At 42.8% G+C, this 24,138-nt stretch overlaps 1 protein-coding gene across 1 annotated transcript in view; it reads right to left on the reverse strand.

The window, feature by feature from the left end:
• Window positions 1-14,756: 14,756 nt before the first annotated feature.
• Window positions 14,757-24,138, reverse strand: part of RNLS (renalase, FAD dependent amine oxidase) — a 311,458-nt gene continuing 302,076 nt past the window's right edge. The window contains exon 7 of the mRNA XM_055425152.2: window positions 14,757-17,839. Coding sequence (XP_055281127.2) covers window positions 17,696-17,839 — 144 coding nt within the window. The 3' untranslated portion in view covers window positions 14,757-17,695. The remainder of the gene's footprint in view (window positions 17,840-24,138) is intronic.

Genomic DNA, 24,138 nt, shown 5'->3' on the forward strand with positions numbered 1-24,138 from the left:
GGGAGCCTGGTTGGCTGCTGTCTATGGGGTTGCGCAGAGTTGGACACGACTGAAGTGACTGAAGTGACTTAGCAGCAGTGGTGTTGGAGAAGACTCCTGAGAGTCCCTTCTACAGTAAAGAGATCCAAACTGTCCATCCTAAAGGAATTCAATCCTGAATATTCATTGGAAGGACTGATGCTGAAGCTGAAACTCCAATACTTTGGCCACCTGATGCAAAGAACTGACTCACTGGAAAAGACCCTGATGCTGGGAAAGATTGAAGACGTGAGAAGGGGTCGACAGAGGATGAGATGGTTGGATAGCATCACTGACTCAATGGACATGAGTTTGAGTAAACTGTGGGAGTCTGTGATAGACAGGGAGTCCTGACGTGCTGTAGCCCATGGGGTCACAGTCAGACATGACTGAGTGACTGAACTGAACTGAACTGATAAAGCCTCTTCCAATGGTGTGCCATCACAGAGCATTTATCCCCCTTTCAAAGCACATCAGAGACAACTGGCAAGAAGAGCTTTAGTATGTGGAGCTGAATCCCTCCTTCCAAGTGCATCCCTCCCTGATCATCTGGGCAGAGATGGCCTTGCTAGTCACCAGTCATCATAAAAATCAGCCAGGGAGCTTCTACTTGTAAGCAGCTTCTGGGTGCCCAGTACTTTCCCCCTTCCTTCTCTCCTTCACCCCTCACACTTTCCCATCTCTCTTCTCTTCTCTCGGGTTTTGCAGGAGTTATTTATCCCACACCCCCTGTTCCCTGGCTCAGAGTAGGTACTCTACATATTTGATGAACTATTCAGATTGTCCTGACCAGTTTGTGATGGCAGAAAGTTCAGACAGTTCTCTAAGCTGCCAATCAGAAAGTCTGATTTTGTAATAATTTCTGGAAGAAGGAAAGCCTTTGTTTTCCTTTCTGAGTGCCCAGCTCCTCACAACACCCAGCTCTCCTTACAGATGTAGAGACTTGTCCTACTGGCAAGCTTGACTCACTACCAGGCTTCATGACATGTGATGGGTCAGAGGACGTGGCTGGAGGGTTTAGGGCTGCAGTTTTGTTTCTCATCTTCCTTCGCCCACATTCTTAATTTCCTTTAGGACTCCTCAGATCCAGTCTTTGCTCTTGGGACCCTTCTTTGACCCTCTAAGATCCTGTTAAGTTTCTGTCAATGCACTAAGTCCTCTGTCCTTAATTCTATGAGTATCGTCCTGTACTATCATTGCTTATGTAGATATCTTTTTCCCCTACTGGACTGTGGACACCTTGGGGCAGGGCTGAGGCTTATTCATCATTTTATATTCATAGTTCACTCGTGGGCACAGAATAGGTGCTTAATTAATTGAATACCTTACTGAATGAATGACTATTTTACAAATATGTTACCTAGATAACTTTGTAGGTCTATTCTCCATAGGACCAGAGGCCTTAAGCTACAGAGCAACACTGCTGATATTGCACAAGCTGGTGATACTAAGACTTTCAGTTAAGACTATAGTTGTGGACTTATGGTTACCAGGGGATAAGAGGGGAAGGGATAAATTGGGAGATTAGAATTGACATATATACACGACTATATATAGAATGGGCTTCCCAGGTGGCGCTAGTGGTAAAGAACCCACCTGTCAATGCAGGAGACATAAGAGACACATAAGGTTCGATCCCTGGGTCAGGAAGACCCTGGAGGAGGGCATGGCAACCCACTCCAGCATTCTTGCCTAGAGAATCCCATGGACACAGGAGCCTGGTGGGCTACAGTCTATAGAGTCTTAAAGACTGAATTGACTTAGCACTCATGCATGCATACATAGAATAGATAACTAATAAAGACTGACTGGGAACTGGTAGCTCTATTCAGTACTCTGTAATGGACTATATGGGAAAGGCACCTTTTGCACCTAAAAAAAGAGTGGGTATATGTATATGTATAACTGTTTCATTTGTCTTACACCTGAAACGAACACATTGTAAATCAGCTATGAAAGTGAAAATCATTCAGTTGTGTCCAACTCTTTGCGACCTCATGGACTACACAGTCCATGGAATTCTCCAGGCAAGAATACTGGAGTAGGTAACCCTTCCCTTCTCCAGGGGATCTTCCCAACCCGGGGATCAAGCCCAGCTCTCCTGCATTGCAGTCAGATTCTATACTCAAAAAAAAAAAAAAAAAAAAGACAGTAGTTGTGGAGATAGAAAGGAAGCATCTTTGCTGGAGCATTGAATGCTTGGGCCTTGATCACTTGCTCCTTAGGGGGAAGTGAATTTTTCTGGAGCTTTGGCCTTATACAATTTTGCTGAAGATAAAAGCAGAGTTTAAGAAAACATTTGGGCACTGTTGCAGGGCAGCCAACTTGAGCAATTTCAAAAACAGTGTTTCTCCTCTCCAGCTTAGGCTATGGATGCGACTTGCCTGCTGCATTTTGGAGCCTGGATCACTGTCCAGGCTGGAGTCTCAGGGGTCTGTCGCTGGGGTAGGAGTGAAGCTCTCATAATGCTCTCAGAGATGCTTCATGAGTCTTTGGCTTTAACATGACAGTGACCATCTGTCCTGCCCAATGCCTAGGTAGACCCTAGGAGCAGAAACACACCGACATTCGGGCTCAGGAAGCCAGGTGCCTGTGCCGACATGGAGAGACTTCTCCTGGGTTATCTCCACTGGGTCCAAGGGTGGGACCCAGGGATGGAATGCTGGATGGACTGGGACACTGCTGGGGTGAGCTGAGTGTGGGAGTACTTGCTTGCACAGACATGTTTCTACGGGACGTCTGTAGGGTCTTTAGAAGTTGGCACCAGCCTTGCCCTGAAAACCAGGTGGTGCCTTTCACAATGTTTCCAATGCCTTTTTATTTACCAAAGGAGTTTTATGGTAACTGCCCTGTCTTTGGCCTGAAATTCATTGACATTCTGTGAAAATATGATGGTGGACTTCAGAATTCTTAAGCCAGGTGTCTGCATTTCCAGGCAGAGGGTCTCAGTGTCCATAAGTGAAGAGGAACAAGAAGCTAGGCTCCAGTGCCCTTGGCATGTCCCCGCTCCCTCCTGCCTCTTCCCCAGGCCTGGATCTGTCCCCTGGGGCCTGACTCTCGCCAGTTGTCAACTAATCCTTGCAAAGGTGTTAGGTGGCAAAGGCTCAAGGGTTATTAATCCTTGTAGGAGCTTTCCACATTAAAAAAAATTGTTACTAAATCAAGGGGCATTAAAATTTCATCACCATAACAGAAAAACAATTTCTTTACATTTATAAGTGAATATAGTTATGATTACAACTTACATGAAATATTTTTTTTTCACACAGAAGGATATTTCATACATTTCTTCACATTTCTAAAAAAGCTCTGTTTTCATCATCATAGTAATTTGAAGGTGGCTTTTGCAGCATCTGTACATTTCATGATGATTACTGCCCCCCAACCCCCACACACAACCAACTGCTCTCCCATTCTGCCAGCCTCCCCACCAGTAAAGTGGGCCCCAGGTGGAAGGAAGACCCCCTGGAAGAGGAAATGGCAACCCATTCCAGTATTCTTGCCTGGGAAATTCCATGGACAGAGGAGCCTGGTGGGTTACAGTCCATGGGGTTGCAAAGACACGACTGAGCACGCACACAGGAGGAAGGGGCCATTGTGCAGCTGTGACCTATCCCTGACCTATGCCTGACCTCAGCCGCAACTGAGTGAGCAGGATTAGCACCAGATTCAAGACTCCTTCAGAGACTTTCCCCCAAAAATGTGAAATGAAGGCCAGGAAAAAGATTGGTGTTGGTCTCTTTTGGAGGATGTGAATCTGCAATATGTCAGTTTAGGAGCTGAGGAGTGAGTTTTCTCCACCAACTACCTGGACCTGAGAAGAGAAGAAGCCAAGAGATGAGATTGGAACAAATGAACCAACCAGGACAGAAGTATCCTAATGTCCAGGTACATTCCTGTCCTTGGTTTCTGTGAGGCACATCTGTATTTTTTTTTTTTTTCTATTAAGTCAGCTTCATTCCTAATCATTTGCAAAGGGGAGTCCAAAGTACCTATTTTAATGATGATATTACGGACTAAATTGAACAATTGCTATGTGGCAGCTACTGTACTCACACTGGCTCATTTAATCACTTCAATTACTTAATGAGTTAGTTCAGAGATGTTTAGACATTTTCCCAGGTTAATACAACTTGGTGAATTATGGACCAGGATTTGAACCCTGATCTGTCTGGTGCTATAGACTTTGGTTTTAACTGTTATCTTATGTGACCACCCAAGGTACATGGGTCATCCCAGAGGTAGGATGAATAGAAGGAAGCACCAACATGCCTTTCAGGAATACATGTCGAATGCTCTAATTACAGAAGAAGACATATTGAGGCAGAAGCCCCTCCCTGCTCATCCCCTTGAATAACTCCATTCAGAGGACACTTCTCCTCCTATGTACTAGCTCCTGGCTGTCCTCTCCTGGACTTTGGTCCTCTAAGAGGACGACCCTCTGTCCCACAGCAAGGGAACCTGTGTTGAGTCAGTACCCTACACACAAGACGCTATCCATGTGTGGATTATCCAGGGGAACTTTTGCAAAGGTTCTCCTCTTGCCATCAACCTCGCACATTGACCACCTTTCCTTGCCTCTAGCTGGTATATTTTTAAGCTGCTCAAACTAGTTGTTGTTCAGTCTCTCAGTCAAGTCCAACTCTCTGTGACCCCATGGACTACAACACACCAGGCTTCCCTGTCCTCCACTGTCTCCCAGAGTTTGCTCAAACTCATGTCCGTTGAGTCGGTGATGCCATCCAACCATCTCATCCTCTGTCGTCCCCTTCTCCTCCCACTCTCAGTCTTTCCCAGCATCAGGGTCTTTTCCAATGAGTCATCTCTTCGCATCAGGTGGCCAAAGTATTGGAGCTTCAGTTTCAGCATCAGTCCCTCCAGTGAATATTCAGGGTTGATTTCCTTTAGGATGGACTGGTTTGATCTCCTTGCAGTCCAAGGGACTCCCAAGAGCCTTCTCCAGCACCACCATTTGAAAGCACCAAACTAGTGCCAGTCTGTTATGCCTTTATTCACTGTCTACAAAATGTCAGTTGGCCAGGGTGTATGGGCCTGTCCTAATCTTAGAAATACAGACAGGACGAATTGAACACTATCTCTGCTTCCCTAGAGATCACAGTGGCATCTGAAGACACTCCCTAACAACATCACACATTAATACCAAATAAGCGGGCTATCTTGGGAACTCAGTGAAGGGGGAACTAACTGCATCTGAGAAACTAGGGAAGGCTTAATGGAGAAATGGACTTTGGAGGCTGAGTTTTTGCACTAACCGAAGCAAAGCAAATTCACAAGTTCTAGTCTACTATGATAAATCGTCTGTTGGGAACATATACTGAGTTGCAAGGCTATGTCTCCTCTCGTCTCCTCCAAGGACATCATGATCTCAGGAACTGACAATATTTTTAGCCAATCATCCAGGGGTATTGCCTCAGCAAAGAGAGAGTCTTTAAGTGAAGTCCTGGCTTCACAGTTCTCATGAAGGGTAGCATACCTTTTTAGAAACCATCCAATGGAGGGAGGACGATTTTCCCATGCCTGAATTCTTCAAATACGGCAATGAGGGATCGTGATTACGTGCAGAACTTTTCTTCCTCCAGATGGGTACCATGGAGCAAAGTTATAGCTGCACCAGAAAGGGCAGAAAATAGAGTTTCAGGAAATCCAGGAAAAACGGGCCTGTTGGGATCTTTTTTTATTTTTTTTAATTCTAGGCGAATGATTGGATTGGAATACAGTCAGTGTTCCCGTGTAAAGACACTCCCCTCTGGCTATTGATCTTGCCACATTTCTGAAAGCTGTGTGCAGGGAAACGGTCACTCTTTCCCTTTACATAACGTTCATAAATGTGCAGGCAAATTAAATGTGTCATAGATGAAATGACCAACCAGAAGTACCACCCGGCTGTCTCATGTGAGCTTGGTTTATGGATCCAGCCTTCTCCGGCGAGCATCACAAATCCACATACTGTTCCCGAGTGCTAAATCTGGAGCTCTGATTTAGCTGACAGATGTTTAAAATCACATTTAGTTGGACAACTCCCCGAGGAGGACACAGCTGCACATGTGAAAGGGCGCGAGCTCTTCCAGTTAAGGTCGGCGAGAACTCAGCAGAAAGCCTTCCGTGTCCATCCGCCTTTTTTCAGACAGGATGGGACGGGTGAAGGAACGTTTTAAGCCTGATTCCATCCACCTTTGGCCAGACCTCGTCCCCTTGTTGAACTGTTGCCAAGAGAGACGGTGGAAGTTGCATTTGGGCCAGGTCTGGGTGCTCCAGGCAGCCTTAACTGAGTATGCGGCGGGATACCAACTCTTTAAAAACAACCACAACACCACGCCTTGGAGGCTGCTTTGCCCCTCTGGTGGCATCTTAGGGCCGCAAATGAGTATGATTTGGGGATTTCATGCTTTAGGATCAGTTATTCTGATGTCGACCTCTCTGGATAAGCTGAAGTCCATGTGCTAGAGGAGGGTGGAGAGGAAGAGGGTGTCATTCTCTTCTGCTCTGTACCCACCACCCCCGCCTGCCCCACCACCCCAAACAGTTCCTCCTTCATTTTTTAAAAAAACAGCAAATTTAAAATTATCCTCCACTCTTCTTTGCAAAATCACATATTTTAGACTTGTCTCAAGACTCAGACTGAAATGGATTTGTTTAAAAAAATTGTCTGTGTATTTGATGTGGGAGACTAGTGACCTTTGGTATTTAGTGTTAAAAAAAAATATTTGATGTCTAAAATTTCCCTACTGAACTTGTATTGTTTCTGGTCTCTTTCTGTGATTTTTCCATCCTCCATCATTCCCCACGTTCAAAATCAGTTCTTTATTTACTCAGCAGAGGTTTTGACATAGTTATGAGCTCATCCTGATGGCAGCCTCAAATCAATATAAATCACATTATGATGTCAAAATTGATGTGATGTGAGTGTAAGTTAAACGATTGTAAAACAATTTTAGGACAGAGCCCAAGAGACACCCTTACACTGTCAGGAGAGTGGCAGGAAGGAATTAGTGGAAGATCTGCTGCATTTAGTTCAGGGAGCCTTGTGCGTACCAAGACTTCACTCCCAATTTAAAGTTCTTATCAGGTCATACTTGGAGTTTCCCAGGTGGCGCTAGTGGTAAAGAATCCACCTGCCAATGCAAGAGACATGGGCTCGATCCCTGGAGAAGATTCCCCTGGAGTAGGAAATGGGCACCCCACTCCAGTATTCTTGCCTGGAAAATCCCATGGACAGAGGATTACTTGATACAGTTGGTAGGGCTGCAGAGAGTCGGATGCAACTGAGCAAACTAATCAGTTCTGTGTAAATGAAGATCTGATTTTGAACGTGGGAATGATGGAGGATGGAAAAATCACAGAAAGAGACCAGAAAAAAAGTCATCCTTAGACACCACAAAATACCCTCAGCAGAAACTGAGGGGCAGCTGGCTAGGGTGACGGAGTGGGTTTAGTTCCCAATTTTTATGCACAAGGATGAACACATACTATGTCACGTGGGTGAGAAACTGGGAACATACTAAACTCAACCAGCATTCTCACTGAATTCTGGGAGCCTAGTTTGTAACTGGTCAGGCTGGGAGGCCTAGAGTTTTAGGAGGAGGGATGCAGGCATGAGTAGGGGAGCCAGCAGTTGACTCTAGGGTCAGTGAGAGAATACCAGATGGATTCCTGTGCTAAAACTTGTCAGAATTATACTTTCTGACTTCCTGGAGGAAGTGCATTTTACTGCATAATCCAAGCTATGATATTATCTTAGAAGCCATAGATTTTCATCATCCAGAGTGAAAGTGAAAGATTATACACCAATCCATTGCCATGGATACCTTTGAAGGGGGCGTGGGATTGGAAGAAAAAGGAGAAAGGTGGTTTATCTGAAAACCATATCTGTACTGTTTGGTTTGTTACAACAAACATCGATTCTTTTACCTTAAAAAAAATCCAATAAAATAATTAAATCATATAGGCATGAACATACATTTCTCCTCCTGAAAGAAATTTCACTGGATGAAGAGTGAGAAGACTTAATAACTCCCTAGGCAAATTCTTCAACCTCATGTCTTAGGAACCATAGTATTTCTGGGAGAACAAAATGCATCAATAGATAGGTAGAGTTCTCTGAGAAGTTGAAAGGCAGTCTTGTATGTAAAATGTTATTGTCATTATTCTTGGTAGGACATAAAGGGTAGTTTATGAATATCATTGACTGACTGTGACATTAATGGTAATTCTTGTAAGAAAGTCTTTTAGGCATATATTTTCAAAGGACTTTGGACACCAAAGATAAATGTTTAAAACTATGCATTCTGGATCCTATTAAATAAAACCTAATTTGACTTGTGGAAAGAACCTTCTTTAAAGTCAGGTCTGCACCCTGACTTCATAACTCATATTCTGATACCTTTGGGCGAGTTAGTTAATTTCTCTGAGCCTCAGTTTCCATGGCTGTAAACAGAGGATATAATAATGCCTTTCTCCTAGGGCTGTCGTGAGAAATACATGAGATAATTAATAATAACTGTGTAACCCTGATATGTATGCTAATCATGACTGCTCACTTCCATGCAAAGCACAATTATTATTTGATGATGGCAAATATTCATTCTTTTCTTTTACAAGTGAACAAACTGAAATTATGGGAAAAGTGATAAATTAAAAGCTACAAGGTGAGTTAAGGTGATGATGGTTAGCAGTAAATCTCTGGCCTAAGATTTGGCCATTAGGTTACAAGAAAAACCATTTGATCAGATTCTATAGGGGCGCTCTTACCTTGGAGTGTTAGGATCCTGTGATGTCTGGATATTGGGAAAGATAGGCTCATCCCTTTGCCAAAGATCCCCAGATCTTTGGCACAGGGATCATGAGAAAGTGGAGGAAATAAAGTGCAGTCTCTGACGCTGTTACCGATAAGCTCAAACCTCTCAAGCTAAAGCTCATTGTGGATGTCCCCACTTTCCCACACATGGGAAGGCGGTACAGCAGAACTTGCTTAGATATTTTCTGAAGGAACAGCTGCTCTACCAATTCCTGACAATGACTGGCAGCTGGAAAGGAAGCAGCAGTTGAGATGCTCAAGCATGGAAAAAGACTGATTTCTTTCCTCCTTTTCTATTCCACAGTGGTCTGGAAGACAAGGTCTAACATGACATCTTAACCGAGTTTGAATCCTCACTCTGACACTTACCACCTGAGTGACCTTAACTCATTTATAAAAAGGGGATAACATGAGACCCTATTGGTATTAGTTAGGAAAGACTAAGTCAAGCTGCAGTACAATTACAAAATATCAGTGATTTTTAAACCACAGGGATCTATTTCTCACCTGTACTATTTGTCCAATGACTGAGGCTTCCCCACCTTATGATGTTGCCTAACAAACACGAGAATTTAGGGTCCAACATTGCAGGGGAAGAGAGTGCCTGCTCTTAGATAATTATATGTGGGGGTGGCATATATCATTTCTAGTTAAATTTTATCAGCTAAAGCAGATAACAAGTCCATGCTTAACTTCAAGAAGAGAACCAGAATCCTTGGTGAGCCCTGATAATATCTACCCCTAGCTGACCCTCCCTTTAGGATTATTATGGGTGTTGAAGGTCACTGATTATTGTTACAATGTTTTAGTTGCTGGAGAAGACTCTTGAGAGTCCCTTGTACTGCAAGGAGATCCAACCAGTCCATTCTAAAGGAGATCAGTCCTGGGTGTTCATTGGAAGGACTGATGCTAAAGCTGAAACTCCAATACTTTGGCCACCTCATGTGACGAGTTGACTCACTGGAAAAGACTCTGATGCTGGGAAGGACTGAGGGCGGGAGGAGAAGGGGACGACAGAGAATGAGATGGCTGGATGGCATCACCGACTCTGTAGACATGAGTTTGAGTGAACTCTGGGAGTTGGTGATGGACAGGGAGGCCTGGCGTGTTGTGATTCATGGGGTCGCAAAGAGTCGGACACGACTGAGCGACTGAACTGAACTGAACTGAACTGAGCTGCTGCTGCTGCTGCTAAGTCACTTCAGTCGTGTCCAACTCTGTGTGACCCCATAGAACCTAGGCATTAAGTGACTAAAAGGATGACCAACATTGAATCTCTCTGATTTTAAGCTGTTCAGAGTTTAATGGAGGGAATAAAATTAAACCAAGAGTCAAAAACAGTGTGGCAAGTGCTAAAAGCCCTGAGAACTGTGCACTGAGAAAACAGAAGGATCAAACCAATCCTCTCTGGATGGATGGGTGGAGTATGAGCAGTCTTCATGGGAAGTTTCACGGTGAAGGTGACACTTGTGAGTTCTGAAAAGTGAAGGAGTTCATTTGGTGGAGAATCGGGAGACAGGCAGCCCGGATGGAGAAAGCAGTCTACACAATGCTCAGAGCAGTGAGAGTTGTTATGGATCAAATGTTTGTGTCCCCTTCCCAAAATTCATATGTTGAAATCTAGTTCCCAAGGGAAGGATATTCGAATGGAGGGCTGTTGACCACCCATGGTCATGAAGGTGGAGCATTCATGAATGGAATTAGTGCCCCCACTTCCCACCCTGTGAGAATATAGCAAGAAGTTGGCTGTCTGCAGCCTGGAAGAGGGCTCTCTTCAGAACCCAACCGTGGTGACACCTTGATTGCAGACTTTCAGCCTCTGGAAATGTGAAAAATACATTTCCTTTATTTATAAGCCACCAATTTATGGTACGTTGTTACAGCAGCCAGAGCTAAGACAAGAGTGCATAGTGAATACTTTCTGGAAAATATAGAGTGAGAGGACTTGCTATGGTGGTCCAGGGGTTGAGATTTTGTGCTTCCAATGCAGGGAGTGTGGGTCTGATATCTGGTTGGAGAACTAAGATCCCACACATCACACAGCCACAAAAACAAAACAAACGTGTTCATACTGAGGGATTTTAGGAGATGATGGTGATAGGTAGGCAGAACTCAGACCAATGAAAACCTTGTACATGTATGTCATAGATAGAATTATTTTTTTAACTGAAGTATTATAGATCTAGTGCCCAATGGCATGTCTTGACCATGGGGCAATACGGGGCAGTGGGAAGTCCTCTGTCCTAGCTCCATAATCTGCTCAACTAGTGTTTTGAATGAACTATGCTTATGATCTCAGTGACCTCTGGCATCTAGGGTCTCATTGCCTTTATCTATAAATGAAAGGGGGTTGAGCTAGATAAATTTTGAGTTTTCTTCAGACACTGAGGTTCATGGAACATGACTCAGATATGCACTCTTCTTGGCACTTCAATCCCAAGAAGTTGGCCAAGCCAGTTTGACCAGGTAAGCTGACACAACCCTCCTAGTTTCCTCTGGCACCATTCCTGGTTGGCGACCAGTTTTCTGGGGAAGCACAACTTTCTGGTATGAGTAATTCGATAATAACTACAAAAGTATAAAAATTATGATAAATATATAAATTCAGGCACTGCCAAGCTTATTCTGCAACAGTTGCAACCCAGGGGGACGGGGAATGTATTTCTTATCAATAAATCACATATTTCAAGGTCTTGTATGTCTCAGAATAGCTGACTTGACTTGAAATATATTTTTGTTCTTGCACTATTCACAGGTGCCTAAAGGAGACTTCAGATCAGGGCATTATGTCTGTGATTTATAGAACATCTAGCCTTATGTCTGTTACTTTATCAAGACACTGTGATTACTGTACTTTATTTTGGCCTCTGTGGAGTCTTCTTGTGTTGATGTTAGATTGACCTGGGCTACCTGAAGCATTCTGCTGTAGTGGTTAAGAGTGCAGATTTCTCTCAGCACTTCAGTTTCCTCATCTGAAAAGATTTTAACAAGCAATGAAAAAATTGCCTAAAGCAGTGCCTTGCACCTCTAGTAATGTTAATCATAATTATAATTATTATTAAGACATTGAAAGTGAGGCAGATCAATAGAGATACAAGGATAATATGGAGAAACTTTGAGCAGGTGGGGTATAACTCAGATGCAGAGAAATTATACAATGGTTGGAAAGGGAGCAGGCAGGATCTCTGAGCATCCAGAACAACTTTGTTTTCCAAAGTAAATCCTAAAATCCTAAACCAACCAGATTTTCATATATTTGCATTTGAAGAATAATTATCACTCTTCATATTAACACTGTTGCCAATAATGGCATCATTACAGTCAAAAGCAGACTTACTGGGAAGTTAATAGAGCTTAAGCTTCAACCTGTCTCACTTGCATGAACCCCTTCTAAGGCCCTGTACTGAATTTTGTTTTCATATATTTTTTCCTCTTTCTTAAAAACAGCTGCCTCCCACCAAATGTGCTTTGTCAGTGGTGGTAAAGAATTTACCTGTCAATGCAGGAGATGTGGGTTCAATCCGATCCCTGGGTTGAAACGATTCCCTGGAAGAGGAAATGGCAACCCACTCCAATATTCTTGCCTGAAAAATTCCATGAACAGAGGAACCTGGTGGGCTACAATCCATGGGATTCCAAAAAGTTAGACTTGACTTAGTGACTAAATAACAACAATAACCCATCAAATGTATAAGCTCAGGTGCTCCTAAATTTGCAATGATTTGGGAAATAGGAAAGTGTAGTTAAGCGTCCAGGTTCTGGATTCAGGATGGCCTGGGTTCAAGTCTCAGCTCAGCCATTTGCTCCCTGGGTTAGTTTAGGCAAATAATTTATGCATACTGAGACCAGGTGTTCTCATTTCTTCAAAGAGGATTATACAAACACTACCTTCTTGATAGGATTTGTCTAAATATAAAATGAGATCATGCAGAAGTACATAATTGATATTGGTTACTATAACTGATTTATCATTCTTTTTTGAAGGAGAGGAAGGTCTGAACTTACTTGAGTAGAGTACTGGTCCATCATCCCATTCAGTGCAGTTCAGTTCAGTTCAGTTCAGTCGCTCAGTTGTGTCCGACTCTTTGCGACCCCATGAATCACAGCACGCTAGGCCTCCCTGTCCATCACCAACTCCCAGAGTTCACTCAAACATGTCCATCGAGTCGGTAGGGCTTGTATAATGCAGTACTTTTCTCTGAATCCCTCTTCCTTCATCTCTTGGGCATTCAGTGGCTCAGGTTAGAGAAATTCACATAGAGAACATTATAAAAATTGTAGGAATGGTTGTCATTTGTTGGGCTTTTTGATATGGGGCACTTTACTGACAGAAGATAGGCTGGTAAAATTTGGTGTGTATACCACTCCAGTACTCTTGCCTAGAAAATCCCATGGACGGAGGAGCCTGGTAGGCTGCAGTCCATGGGGTCGCTAAGGGTCGGACACGACTGAGCGACTTCACTTTTACTTTTCACTTTCACACATTGGAGAAGGAAATGGCAACCCACTCCAGTGTTCTTGACTGGAGAATCCCAGGGACAGGGGAGCCTGGTGGGCTTCCATCTATGGGGTCACACAGAGTTAGACACGACTGAAGTGACTTAGCAGCAGCAGCAGCAGCAGCATTCTGAAGGCTTCCCTGTTGGCTCAGCAGTGAAAGAATCTGCCTGCAATGCAAGAGATGTGGGTTCGATCCCTGGGTTGGGACGATCCCCTGGAGAAGGAAATGTCAGCCCACTCCAGTATTCTTGCCGGGAAAGTCCCATGGACAGAGGAGCCTGGTTGGCTATGATCCATGGGGTCTCAAGGAATTGGACATGACTGAAGCAACTGAGCACAGCATGTAGCATTCCAAATACTTTTTTTTATGAAGCTAGTTAAGACACAGGTGACTATGAGCCATGAGGTCTTTTGAATGGGCAGACAAGTCACTTCCCAGGAAAGCTTGCCCTCTCTAATGACAATGATCTGCTTCTCTGCAGGCTCCCTGGAGATGGTACATTCTGGATTTGTAGCAGATTTGTGCAGAAAGCCCTGTGGAGAAAGAAACATGGGCCAATGGAAAAGATTCTCAAGGCTTATGTTCTTCGGAACTTTGGAACTCAAATGGAAATGTCTGGGTCACTGATGAGGCTGCTCCCAAAATAACTCCCCTGATTCCTGGCCAAAAGAGAGGGCTTTTCCCCTTTGTGATTAACACAGCATGTTGGATGCCCAGTAGTCCCAGAATACTTCACACTCTTGGCATTTCTATTTTTGTTCCTTTTTAAAGTGGTGAAATTATCCTCTTTCAACCAGGCCAAAAACCTAGAGTTTGGGGGTGAGATACAGCCCTCCAGAAGGATTCTATTCTGGTTTTCATGGTTTTATCATATCACAGTTCAGACCCCTACTCTTACGGCAATCCTTCTATAGTGGCATGGCTATGGGAGCTCTGGTGACAGATCTTCACAAATCCAAGTCCACTGGGAAACTCTTGCAAGGTTCTGAGCTTCAACCTGATAGAATGAGTTTATTTCACGTTTCTTTTGACCTGGAACCAGTTGCTGTGGCCAACATTGTGTGAGGTGCTTATTAACATAGATGTAAGAGGGATGCCCCATCCCAGATCACACGGACTGAGGATGGGACAAGGGAAGGTATCCAAAAGAAGTCTGTGGAAAGAAAGGCAGTAGATACTAGGGAGACAATTGACATATGTTCCCTGAAGTCAGCAAATTGTTGGAGTCTATAATAAAAGATCAGTGAAATGCTGGGAGGGGTATCTTCTTTGGGAGAAGAAGCAATATAATGCAAAATCCAGGGGAATCACATCTATCAGACTTCTTTGGCAACTTTAAAAAGTATTTTGTAACCATGAGATTGAATAAAATGTTTTCGTGAACAAGACTCTGGTTTAGCATTCACAAGGAGTGGGTGTGAATTGGCAGTTCTCTGAACAAAAGAGTATTGACAACAGAATCCCTGAGAGCTGGTTCTTTATGTGTGGATAGGATTAGTATACTAAACTAAGGTCCCGAGCACAAGAGAAGTTTATTGGCTGTCTTTTTTTCCTCCCCTATCTTCCTATTTTTTCATTGCTTATTTGATGTAGTGGCAGAAAACCAAAGTGACAGTGACATTAACTAGCTCTGAGTGGTTATTCTCACCCATCATCAAACCAAAGCCTGGGCTAGCTCACTCCTAGAGATTAGACATGGTGAAGTAGGACACTTGGGTTTCACAAGGTTTAGACAATTTATTTGGATGACTGCCGCATGATAAGTCAAGGACAGAAGTCATGAATTCTGAGGGGACACAGGCTCATGAAGTTCCAGAATTGGGCAGCAAGGATCTGAGAAGTTCTTCTTAGTCTTGGTTTAAACTGTACTTTGAGGACCCCTCAGAGGAACTCAGGGGCTTCTCAGGATAGTGCTAGTGGTAAAGAATCCACCTGCCAATGCAGGAGACTCAAGAGAATGTGGGCTTGATCCCTGGTCGGAAAGACTCCCTGGAGGAGGAACTGGCAACCCACGCCAGTATTCTTGCCTGGAGAATTCCACAGACAGAGGAGCCTGGAGGGCTACAGTCCATGGGGTCACAAAGAGTCAGACATGACTGAGGGATGGAGCACACAGAGGAACACAGTGGGAGTCCTGCTTCAACCTGAAGGGCTGCTTTCCTTGTATGTGATTCATTTATTTACAAGGCAATTTGGTCTGAATTAAAACTTCCGTGACTGAGGCATACTTGCAAATCCACTTATCTCACCCAAATCCTTTATATTCTGAGAAGAGGACCCATAAGTCTTCTACACCTTGGGGCTATTTTAGGTTTTGGGGGAGAGAGGACCTCTTTGACAAGAAGAGAAAGGGGTAAAAACCAAAACACCCAATGACATCCATGTCTACATGTATAATCTCTATCAATTGACCTCTGTGCTGCTTGGTGATTCTTAGAGCCAACAGATGCCAATTTGTTTGATCATTTGAATCCCTCCTCCCATCAAGGTCTCCTTCCTATTGGACCGAGGGTCAGGTTTGTCTTCCAGCGTCTCTCCATACTTTTTATTCTGAAGATTAGCTGACTTTGCCTCAGTCATCAAGCCAGACAGTCCAAGAGCAGCTCGAGGCCACACCCTGACTGTTAAATACTGGCTTCCTTCAGTCTCAGCTCCTGTCTTGTGCCTCCAGGGTTTCTAAACCGGAAGTGGTAGCCAGGAGTTTCTTTCCTGTGCTGTGACACTGTCTCAAGAGGGGACACCATAGTGCTTCCTCACAGGAGCAACTTGAGTCTGGTTCTGCTCAGGATTCCTGGAGAACTTTGCACAATCCTCATCAGTTAGCAAACACTCCGTAATGTTTGATGATCTGCATCTGTCACTGAAATCAGCAGAGGGAAGAAGGCCCTTGTAAGATCCCGAGGTTCATTTTATTTGCTAGTTAGTGAGAGAACACATTTTTCAAATACTATAGATCCAACCAGTCCATTCTAGAGGAGATCAATCCTGGGTGTTCATTGGAAGGACTGATGCTAAAGCTGAAACTCCAATACTTTGGCCACCTCATGCGACGAGTTGATTCACTGGAAAAGACTCTGATGCTGGGAAAGGTTGGGGGCGGGAGGAGAAGGGGACGACGGAGAATGAGATGGCTGGATGGCATCACCGACTCTGTGGACATGAGTTTGAGTGTACTCCAGGAGTTGGTGATGGATAGGGAGGCCTGGCGTGCTGTGATTCATGGGGTCGCGGAGAGTTGGACACGACTGAGCGACTGAACTGAACTGAACAGAACTGAATATCTCATATTGAACAGGAGATAGACACCATCCCAACTCCCAGGCAAATACCTTTTCTGGCCAACCCTGGCAGAGGCCCAGGAATGAGCTCATTTCTCAGAAGAGGGTTCTTCACCTAAACAGCAAACCCTTGCTTCAGGGAATAGAACAAGAAATTCCTTTGGGATTTCTCTTCTCAAACTTCTAGAGAGCCAGTCTTCTGCAGGCGGAGATGGCTTCCAGGCTGTTCATACACAAACTGCTGCTGGCGGGCTTGGTGGCCTGTTTCATATTCTGAGGTCTAGCAAAGATTTAGCTCCAGGGGGTCATCAAGAGGTCATGGTCTCAATGATTTCCTCTGTTATTTATCTTTGGCTTGCGGTACTAGAGTCTGCCTTTGATAGAGGACATTTCTACCACAAATGCACAGAATCAAGCATTTCAGTGCTTTGGTTTGAGGTGGGGAAGGGTTGGCTTCTAATGCTGTGAACATGTCACTAAATACATCTGAGAGTATCTCACTTTGCCCTTTTCTGATGAGCCACATTCATTTTGGGGGGGTTTGCATACTCGGGTCAGGAAAGGAATCGTCCTGGTGAGGTTAGCAGATTTTAGTTTGAGTAATTCCATTTTCAGTTCCTTAAGAGAGACTCCTCTTGCCATGAGACAGAGACAAAAGCGGCCTTTCTCATGCCTCTGAACTGCTGATGACTCACCTATGGCTGCCCTCCCTGGAGCCAGGGGACCATTTCTGCTGAACTGGCCTGTGGATTTCTCTTCCTAGTGACAACAAAACTTGCGTGGCCAGCTCAAAGTCAACCACAGGAACGTCCCTGGTCTGGTCAGTTCAGCAGGCCCTTGGGCTCCCCGAGAGGAGTCCTCAGTGCATTTCATGTGGGTTTGTTAACCCCATCCTGTTTCATTTTGATTTAATACAACCGTTCTGTCTCATCTGGGTCAGAAAGTATGGGCTACATAGGATTTCAACCAGACATGAGGAGCCTGAATTAAACACCCAGCACTGTGGCCTGGAAAAGGGGCTGTGCTGTGTCCTGTGTGCTTGCTTCCTCAAAAAAGCATCCAGGGAGGTGGAAGTTTTCAGTCTCAGAAGTTCCTTTCTTGTGGTGGCTCTATCTCTGCCCACAAGTGCCAGGATAGACAGCGTGCCAGGCTCTGTCGGGTCCTTCGAAAGAGGTGAGGTGACGTGCTGGAGACATTGCCATCTGTGGGACAATGCGGCTCTGGGCCCTACGCAGAAGGAAAAGGAAGTGCCGTCACACCAGGGATGTGGCCAGTGAGTCAAATTCCTGGAACAGCCTGTTGCTTCTCAAGGCTGTGAATGTGCCCCAGGCTCTCAACAGCCCTCAATCTGGACTAAGGGAGAACCGTTGGGTACAGGGGCTAGAGAGGAAAAAAGAAGTGATATAGTTTACATATCATATTTTCTAGCAGTGGTTTTCTACATGAAACCTAGTTTACTTAGTAACTCAAGGACATGGAAACCAAAGTTTTATAAAATAATAGTGACTCTTACCATGTGTCAGCATTCTTATTTTCTTTTTCCTCTTTTTCTGTTATTTTAATGCAAAAAAATTCTTTTCTCACTAAATTGCTATTATAAACCACTATGGATCAAAGTCCATATTTTGAAAAATAGCTCTGCATTAATGTATATAAGCAACATTGCAGGAAATTTTATACACTATGGATCCCTGGTACCTGCTTCAGAGATTCTAATGCACTCAGTCTTGAGGTCCCCCGAATCTTCATTTTATGTTAACCAAACTCTACTGTGACCAGTGTGTGGGCAGAAAAGTGCTGGATCTCTGATACATCCCAAGTGTTTCGAATGGAGAGCCTGGTACAGAATAAGCCTTTGATCCATGTTGGTTGAATAAATGAATGAATCAAAAAGCATGCTTGGTGATTTAGATTCAAGTGGACTAGGGATTACCATTATGTTTGTTTTGTCTAAATTGTCTTTTTTGATGGGGTAGCATTTTATTTTAATAAAATTTCAAGCTTACATAAAAGATTAAAAAATAGGACAAAGATGTCCATTTATCTTTTACTTAAATTTCTAGCTTAGCTACATTAGCATTTTCTCATCTCCTTATCTATTTTTTTTTCTTCTAAACTATTTGAAAGTTGTCGACAAAAAATGCCCCTTTATTACTAAATTACTACTGAGCTTCCCTGTGGCTCAGCTGGTAAAGAATCCGCCTGCAATGTGGGAGACCTGGATTCCGTTCCTGGGTTGAGAATATCCCCTGGACAAGGGAACAGCTACCCACTCCAGTATTCTGGCCTGGAGAATTGCATGAACTGTATAGTTCATGGGGTGGCAAAGAGTTGGACTCAACTGAGCGATTTTCACGCTACCAAATACTTCAGCATGCATTTTTCTAAGAATGAGAAAATTGTCTCACTCAGGTTACAAGGTGAGGGGCCCCAAGACCAGAGGTTAAATGCCTAAATTATTAAACACTGGGCAGTGCTGAACCATCAGGTGACTCCGTTTGCCCTTTCAGCCCCATCCAGCATATTTCCCTTTTTATCTATACTACTCTCCTTGGTTTTACTTTTAATTGGAGGATAACTTCTTTACAATGTTGTGTTGGTTTCTGCTGTACAACAATGTGAATCACCTGTAAATATAAATATCATCTCCCTCTTGAGCCTCCATCCAGCCCCCTCCCCCTCCCCTTTAGGTCATCATGGAACACTGAGCTCCCTGTGTTATACAGCACCTTGCCACTAGCTATCTATTTTACACATGGTAGTGTATGTATGTCAGTACTACTCTTTCAGTTCGTCCCACTTTCTTCTCCCACTGTGTCCACAAGTCCGTTCTCTACATCTGCATTTCCTTGGTTTTATACGGTCAGTAGTCAGAAAATCTCCAGACTTTGGAGTCTCAGGCTTGCTTTGAGTCTCCACATGGGAAGCAACCTTAAATCTTCCAATCTGTGGCTTCTCCAATGCAGAAATTATCTGACTGCCTCTGAATCTCTGGAGAAATTTAACGAAAATGCAAATTTCCAGACCTCAGTCCTGGACGTTCAGCTCAGATAGATGAGTATGCGTGACCCAGGAATCTGCATTCTATCACCTCAATCCCCACCTCTCTTGCCCTCCCCCAGGTGCTATGGCTCAGCTGGGGTTGGGCAGCACAGTTCCTGTGACCTCTCTAGTTGGTGGAATACTCTAGTTGGTGACCACATGTCCCAGGAAAGCAGAGAGAAGCCCCCAGAGTTCTGCTGCACATTGGAAAGTTCTTCTTAGAAATTTCTTTCTCATATTAGTTCCAGTTGCTTTCCTAATGCTACTGGTCTTGGTTCTGCCCTCTGGAGCACCTTAAAACAAGGTCAATTGGCAGCCTGTCTATTCCTTGTAAAATACTGAAAAAGTATAAATCTCACCACCTTCAGAAAAAGTCAAAAGTCAAAAATCCCACCACCGTCAGAACTTTAAGATTTTAGTATATTTTTATCAGTTCAGTTCAGTTCAGTTGCTCAGTTGTGTCTGACTCTCCGCGACCCCATGAATCACAGCATGCCAGGCCTCCCTGTCCATCACCAACTCCCGGAGTTCACTCAAACTCATGTCTACAGAGTCGGTGATGCCATCCAGCCATCTCATTCTCTGTCATCCCCATCTCCTCCTGCCCCCAACCTTTCCCAGCATCAGAGTCTTTTCCAGTGAATCAACTCGTCGCATGAGGTGGCCAAAGTATTGGAGTTTCAGCTTTAGCATCAGTCCTTCCAATGAACACCCAGGATTGATCTCCTTTAGAATGGACTGGTTGGATCTCCTTGCAGTCCAAGGGACTCTCAAGAGTCTTCTCCAGCACCACAGTTCAAAAGCATCAATTCTTCGGCGATCAGCCTTCTTCACAGTCCAACTCTCACACCCAGACATGACCACTGGAAAAACCATAGCCTTGACTAGACGGACCTTTGTTGGCAAAGTAATGTCTCTGCTTTTTAATATACTATCAAGGTTGGTCATAACTTTCCTTCCAAGGAGTAAGCGTCTTTTAATTTCATGGCTGCAATCAGCATCTGCAGAAATGCACATGACATTCACCTTTTAATAGAATGAAGACCATAATACATTCTGAGTTTATTGTTACATATTTGGGGTGATCTCTCTTAATGTTGTAACATAGAATTATTCCAGATGGGCAAGTATGCTTGAAGAGCACATTTTTAAATGACTGCATTAAATTCCACTGTTTCAATCTTTTGGAATTTATTCAGCCATTTCCTATTAGTGTTTATTTAGGTTGTTTACAGTTTTTCACTATCATAATAACTAATACTTAAATAAACATACAACAATATAAATTATTATCTGAATCCTGGATTGTTCCTTTAAGACAGATTCCTAGAAGTGTAATTATCAAGTCAAAAAAACATGTTCAAAAATGTGATACATAGTGCCAACTTACTTTTCAGAGAGGTTGTGAAAATTTTAAGTTCTAACAGTTTTGATTTCTTTTAAGAAGTTGTGCTAAGTTGCTTCAGTCATGTCCGACTCTCTGTGACCCTACGGATGGTAGACTGCCAGGCTCCTCTGTTCATGGGCTTCTCCAGGCAAGAATACTGGAGTGGGTTGCCATTTCTTTCTCCTTTTCAGTTCAGTTCAGTTCAGTTCATTCGCTCAGTCGTGTCCGACTCTTTGCGATCCCATGAATCACAGCTTGCCAGGCCTCCCTGTCCATCACCAACTCCCAGAGTTCACTCAAACTCATGTCAATCATCAATTTGATAGATGAAAAATTGCATTTTGCTATGGTTTCTAACCTATATTCCTTTGTTTATTCATAAGGCAAACGTGAACAGACACATAGACATGCATGCGTGTGTGCGTGTGTGCTCAGTCGCTTCAGTCGTGTCCGACTCTCTGCGACCCTATGGACTATAGCCCTCCAGGCTTCTCTGTCCATGGGAGTCTCCTGGCAAGAGTACTGGAGAGGGTTGCCATTTCCTCCTCCACGGATCTTCCTGACCTAGGGATAGAATATGTGTCTCTTATGTCTCCTGCATTGGCTGGCAGGTTTTTTATCATTAACGCTACCTGGGAAACCCTACACACACATATATACGTGTATACTTATATATGTGTATGTGCATGCTAAGTTGCTTCAGTTGTGTCTGACTCTTTGTGACCCTATGGATTGTAGCCCACTAGGCTCCTCTGTCCATGGGATTCTGGAGGCAAGAATACTGGAGCGGGTTGCCATGTCTTTCTCCAGGGGACCTTCCTGACCCAGAGATCAAACCCAGGTCTCCCACATTGCAGGCAGGTTCTTTATCATCTGAACCACCAGAGAAGCCCATATATATATATATATACACATAGGTTTGTATTTTGATTACTTACCAAGTGAAAAATGTTCATATGTATGTGTATTTTCTCCCATTTTTTTGCCTTTTCTGTTAAATAGGCTGTTAAGGGGGGATAAATAGACTCGATCTATTTTTCTGCTGGAGAGAAGGGGCCTCATGCTTCTCTTATAGGTTTGTAAATGCTCTCCTACTCCTATTTTTATTTTCCTACTCCTATTTTTAAATGTAAGAAATATCAACTTCTTCTTCTTCTTTAAAAATTGTGGTAAAATATACACAACATAAAATTTACCATTTTCAAGTGTACAGTTCTGTGGCATTAAATATGTTCACATTATCCTGCAACCATCATCACCATCCATCTTCAGAACTTTTTCATCTGTACCATCAAACACTAACTCCCCATTCCCCACTTCCTCCAGCCCCTGGCAACTACTGTACTACTTTCTGTCTCTGTGAATTTGACTACTCTAGGAACCTCACGTAGGTGGAGTCATACACTATTTGTCCTTTCGTGACTGGCTTATTTCAGTTAGCAGGACATCTTCAAGGCTCATCCATGTTGCAGCATATGTCTTCCTTTCTCGATAGCTTTGTAATGTTTCCTTTACTACGTTAAGTGCATTTATAGCCATTATTTCCATTCATTCATGTCAATTCTAGGATCATTAGTGAATTGTTTTATTTACCTAATTCTGTAATATGTCTTAATAGCTGATAAGTTCAATACTTATGGCCTGCTTGCTCATAAACTTACTACTTACTTTCATCTATTAATTTTTTCCAGATGAACGTTAGATTTATTGTTTCATATGAACACAATCCCATTGTGATTATGTTTAATCTATAGAATAATTAGAGGAAAATGGAAAAATTCATTATATTCAGTATTCCCCTACAGGGACATGGTATATATTTCTACTTATTCAATTTTTTAAATATATATTAAGATTTTAAAAATATTTCCTTATATAAATTCTAGATTTATCTTCCTGGAAATATGTTTTTATATTCTGTTTGTTAATAAAAAATATATATTTGCATTAATTATTAACATATAGAAAAATTATTGGTCTTTGAATGTTTATAATACTCAAAGTAGTGACTAGTAGTAGTCTCTAGTAGTGACGAGAAGTGTCTTACTAATTTGAAAAGTTAGTTCACCTGAGTTTTCTAAGAAGTATAATATTGACAGAAATTAGTAATCATTTCACCTTTCTTTTCTAGCGTTCACATCTCTTAAACATGTCCCATGCCTTAATGCATTCCTTAGAAATTTCAAAACATTGATACAAGGATCTTTGATGTCTTCCCAATTTAGTGTAGATAATTCTAGCAATTGGTTCTTAATTGTGATGTCTGTTATAGTTTTAAAATAATCTTTATCCTTCTAAGATAGCTTCCCCTCTTATGAGTTTACCATTGGTTTTATATGTTATATGTATTAATTTAGCATTTATTGAAATGATTATAAGGTTATTATTAATATTGTTTATTAAATGAACAGATTTCCTGGTTATGGACACATTCTTTCAGCTCTTTCCTCTAATACAGAGCTTATTTGTCACAGAACTGTTCATCCTGGATAATACACTTCTCTCAATGAAGTGACACTTGCCAGTTTTTGTTTTCTCTACAATGACGTCTGTATTAACACTTTTTTTGGACAATCTTTTGGTTAGCAGCAAATAGTTTGTTTTCCAAAAAGTAAATAAACAAGACTCATTTTAATGGCTAAAACATACTATGTGAGTTTGAGGTTGGTGACTTGTAGAAGTGGATCCTACACTAGATCTAAAGCTTGTCACCTTTAAATCAATTCTAATAAAGAGAATGCCAAGAAAATATAAATGTGATCCAATAAACCCTGATTACACATTGTTGGTAGATGATAAACCACAATGCAGAACACACTGCCACAGGAGCTATGCTGATTGTTTGCCCAGGAAAAGCATCCTTGCCCTCCCCTCCCCACTCTAGCATATGTGTGTATACACAAACACACCAGCTACACAGAGATGGCTCATTTTAAACAATATAGTTCTAGGATTTTTTCTCTTGGGTTTTTTAGAATCTAACGCTCATTTTCACATAAGCTTCCTTTTTTGCAATCACTTAACCATTCAATAAAAAATTATTCAGGGTCTACTATGTGACCTACTCTGTGCTAGGTTTGGGGGATATATTTTAGAT

Source organism: Moschus berezovskii, chromosome 12 (assembly GCF_049115385.1).
Source record: "Moschus berezovskii isolate FMDL1 chromosome 12, NW_MosBer_1.0, whole genome shotgun sequence".
Lineage (NCBI taxonomy): Eukaryota > Metazoa > Chordata > Mammalia > Artiodactyla > Moschidae > Moschus > Moschus berezovskii.